Source organism: Vombatus ursinus, unplaced genomic scaffold, assembly GCF_900497805.2.
Source record: "Vombatus ursinus unplaced genomic scaffold, bare-nosed wombat genome assembly UNPS02014820.1, whole genome shotgun sequence".
In the NCBI taxonomy this organism is placed as follows: Eukaryota; Metazoa; Chordata; class Mammalia; order Diprotodontia; family Vombatidae; genus Vombatus; species Vombatus ursinus.
In genome coordinates, this window is record NW_020954598.1 from 12,740,309 (window position 1) to 12,744,270 (window position 3,962).

Consider the following 3,962-nt stretch of genomic DNA (forward strand, 5'->3'; position numbering starts at 1 on the left):
ACAGATGCTGTGAAGGGAATGGAGTCGAATTTATAAATGAGGGAGCGCCGGAGAACGTTGTAAAAGACAAGGGTGCCAGGGGAATATACCGGGTACACCCCAATCCTGGGCACTGTGCCTTTCATTCAATGTTTCAATGGTCCAGGATAGGTTTGGAAACAGTAACCTTCTTTCTTGACACATTGAAGCAAGAACACAGTCACAGGAGTCCACATTCCTCCCCCTTTATCTCCTTAAGTAAGGGATATAGATCCCTAGCATCAGCTGGGGTAGTTGAGTCACATCCACCTCCCAGTGCTGTCTGCCTGAGCTGAAGACCTACTTAGCAAGGATGGCATAGCAAGCAAAGTCATTAGGATGCTTGGTCTCTACCTGCCAGACTTCTCCAGCTTTCACACTCTTCAGATCCTCAGAAACAGTTACACAGGGACTTGCTGCCACAGAATCCATTGTGATGTCCACTCTGAATCGACTGAGTAACTCTATCATGCCAGGGGTGGGATATTCTCTCAATTCTGGGATGACAGTCTTGGACCTTTGGGACAACACTGACTCATTCCTTCTCAGCAACTGCTTGACATCCTGCAGCGGATCTAAATTGGGTTGCTGGTCTGCTTCCTGCAGCTCTAGCACGAGGGTTGGCATGTGCTGGGATAGTCTCTCCTGACTTGCCCTTTGCTCTTGCCTTATCTTTTCAAGATATCGGGGTTCTTCCTCTATCAGGAAATGGCGCAGTTTGTTATATTCTCCTGTAATCATCCAGTGCCAGTCAAGAACAGTTTTCTCCTGAGTAAGAAGTTTCTTAGCTTCTTCAAAACACTTCCCCAAGCAACTCCAAATTTTCTGGAGCTTCTCCCTGTAATTGTGAGCAGCCTCTTCTTTAGGAGAGATCATGTGAGTCCCACGTTCTGGGCTTTGGAAACATCTCAGGCAGAGTGATGTCTGGTCATCTTCACAGAAGAGCTTGAGCACTTCCTTGTGCCTGGTACACTGGCTCTGTCCTTGAGTACTCTGCAACAGTTGGGAGCTGAGCTGTTTGCCCAAGTCAGTCAGCTGTGCTAGGTGCCCATTGACTACTGGGAATTCTCTGTCCTGGCACACTTGCCTGTATTCAGGACAACAGAAAGCTGGAGCTCCAATTCTCCAGCTCCAAGAGAGACATGCTCTGCAAAAGCTGTGCCCACAACCAACGGTGACTGGTTCAGAGAAGTAGCTCCTACAGATGCTACAGGTGATTTTCTTCTGCAATTCGTGCAGCATTTCCATAGCAGCAGCCATCCTTCTCTCCAATTGCTTCTTTTCTGTAGCAATTGAGGTGAAGAGACTTCAGTTCCACTCAAGGCAGTGCTTCTGAGTACAAGGAGGCTCTCTTTTTAGAGGAGGTAGCCACACCTCTTTAGGGCCTCCCAGAGAAGGTATGAACTCTTCTGGTCTGGAATCCTGTTAACTCTTGCTGGTTGCAGTAGCTCTGAGGCCCCCAGAGTTCACACCTCTGGTTGACTCCTTTGGATTGATGGGTTTCACAATGCTGGGAGTGCTACTGTGTATGAGGAGCAATGCTTTTTATGCTTCTCTTGAGTCTTGTATTTGAAAATCAAATTTTCTATTCAGCTCTGGTCTTTTCTTCAAGAATGCTTGAAAGTTCTCTCTTTCATTGAATATCCTCTTGTCCTTTATGCTGTGGAAAGTGTGCCTAGGTCCAGGAACCTGAGATCATCAGGCTGAGTGCAAAACAGTCTCATAATTGCATGCCTGAAAAGTACATACAAGCCTTTTTTAGGTGCTTGGAGAGCTACCCCAACTGCAGGGTAAGAAGGGGATAGGGAGAGGGGGAAGGCTTACATACTTTCCAGTCTTGGCTGGAGAAGAACTTGGGGTAAGGTAGTTTCTTGGTCTTAAGGAATCATATGTTGAGGGTTAGAGGTTAAGGGGTACTGGGACCTTAAAATATTAACATGTGGGTCCTGCCTGAATGAATTTGACCCAAGCCTTCTTTCAGCCAAAGACAAGATTTATTAGAACATTGAGATTCCTAGTGCATCTTTGTTATTTGCTAGATTTTAATAAGTTGATCCAGAGAAGAAAACTTTCAATGGGATATTGGAAGCACTGTGAGAGAGTGGAATGACCACCAGATTTGAAGTCAAAGGACTTGTATTTAAATCTTGTCTCTATAATTAGGCTAATTATTTATTTCTTCTGGGTCTCAGTTACTTCCTTTGTGAAATGAGCTAGATTGCCTGAGCTACATGAACTAATTAGATTGGCCTCTGACGCTCCTTTAATGATCTGTGATCTTATGAACTGTCCTCAACTATTGAAAGTTTATCAAGTGGGAAAAAGTTCATTTAAAAAAATTAGTATTTTTTACATTGATTTAAAAAAAAATAGTTCCAATTTCTCTCCTTTTCTCCAGCCTCTCATCCACCCATTGAGGAGACAAGCAGTATGATATCAATTATATATATGAAATCAATGCAAAATGTATTTCCATACTAACCAGGTTGGAAGAAAGCAAGAAAACATAAAATGAAAAAATTATGCTTCAATTTGCATTCAGAGTTCATCATTTCTCTCCTTGGAGGTGGGTAGAATTTTTCATCATGAGTCCTTTGGAATTGTGTTGAATCATTGTATTGCTCCAAGTAGCTAAGTCATTTGCAATTGATCATACTTACAATAGTGTTGTGACTGTGCAGAATATTTTTCTGATTCTGTGCACTTCACTTTGTATCAGTTCATATGTCTTCTCAAGTTTTCCTGAAACTACACTTTTTGTCATTTTTTACAGTATAAAAGTATTTGATCACAATCATATGCCACAACTTATTCAGCCATTCCCTAATTGATAGACATTCCTTAAAAATGTTTTAAGGAAAATAGAAAGCTTTTGTTTTGGTCCCAGAAGAAAAGGGAGAAAGAGGCAGGCAGACCAGCAGACAAATAGATAGGCAGATAGATAATAGACAGATAGATAGATAGGTAATTTATTAAATGCTTACTATGTTTCAGGCATTGTACTAAGTGCTGGAAATACAAACGTAAGCAAAAATTAAGCAAAAATAAAAGCCCCTCCAAGGACTTTTATTCTAATGAGAGTAGACAACACATAAAATAAAGCTCAAAAGCAGGGAGAGGGAGAGTGTACCCACATTGTTGCAAAGTGGGAAAGTCTGGAGAGTCATAAATAGTGACAGGAGACAAGTGATCATTTATATTCTGGGCTCTTTGTGAAAAACTGGAAATAATGGTCCTAGACAGGAACTCACCAATTAGAAGAGGAGTCAAACAGGCAGAAGGATCTTCAGGGTGAGATAACTTCTGTCTTGGAGGTAGATTAGAGCCACAAGCAGAATGGGATGCTTTAAGAACCCTTGAGTTGGTCTTTCAGCAAAGGCAAGATGACAAATTGCTGGTAATGTTGTAGCAGGTATTTTTTTTCAGGCTTGCTTTGGACAAAAGCGCTCTTCTAATCCTAAAGTTCCATTATTCCATGAAGCCCTTGAGAAGAGATGGAGGACACAGAATGGTTGATGATCACAATAATGATCTAGCTAGGGTGATTATAGATGAGTAGAGTGAAATTCAAAGAAGTCAAGGATACTGATGGAGGATCTCTACAAACAATGAAGGATGATGAGTCAGCAAGATTTTCCTTTGGGCTGAGTGTACTAGTGAACTAGTGCACTGAATGAACTAGTAAAATCACATTTTATTTTTATATAAAGACAGAAATGTGACTAAGAAATACTTGGCTGAATTTGGTTATCTTCTTTATAATTAAAATACATAAGAAGTATGTTATATTTCCAAATGATTACTTTCACTGTATTTTGATGGCTTTCCCCCACTGCAATTTTTTTTAGGAGAAAGACAAGGTCTTGGCCTCTAGGAGGACATGGAAAAAAAAAAGAAGATGAAGTGTATGTTTCTTCTTCTTCTTCTTCTTCTTCTTCTTCTTC

General features: G+C 41.0%; 1 protein-coding gene across 1 annotated transcript; it reads right to left on the minus strand.

Annotated features, from left to right (window-relative positions):
• Positions 1 to 318: 318 nt before the first annotated feature.
• On the minus strand, positions 319 to 1,278 carry LOC114024262 (E3 ubiquitin-protein ligase TRIM11-like). The gene has a single exon (XM_027837265.1). The coding sequence runs from the start codon at positions 1,276 to 1,278 to the stop codon at positions 319 to 321; it is 960 nt and encodes a 319-aa protein (XP_027693066.1).
• Between the last annotated feature and the right edge of the window lie 2,684 nt (positions 1,279 to 3,962).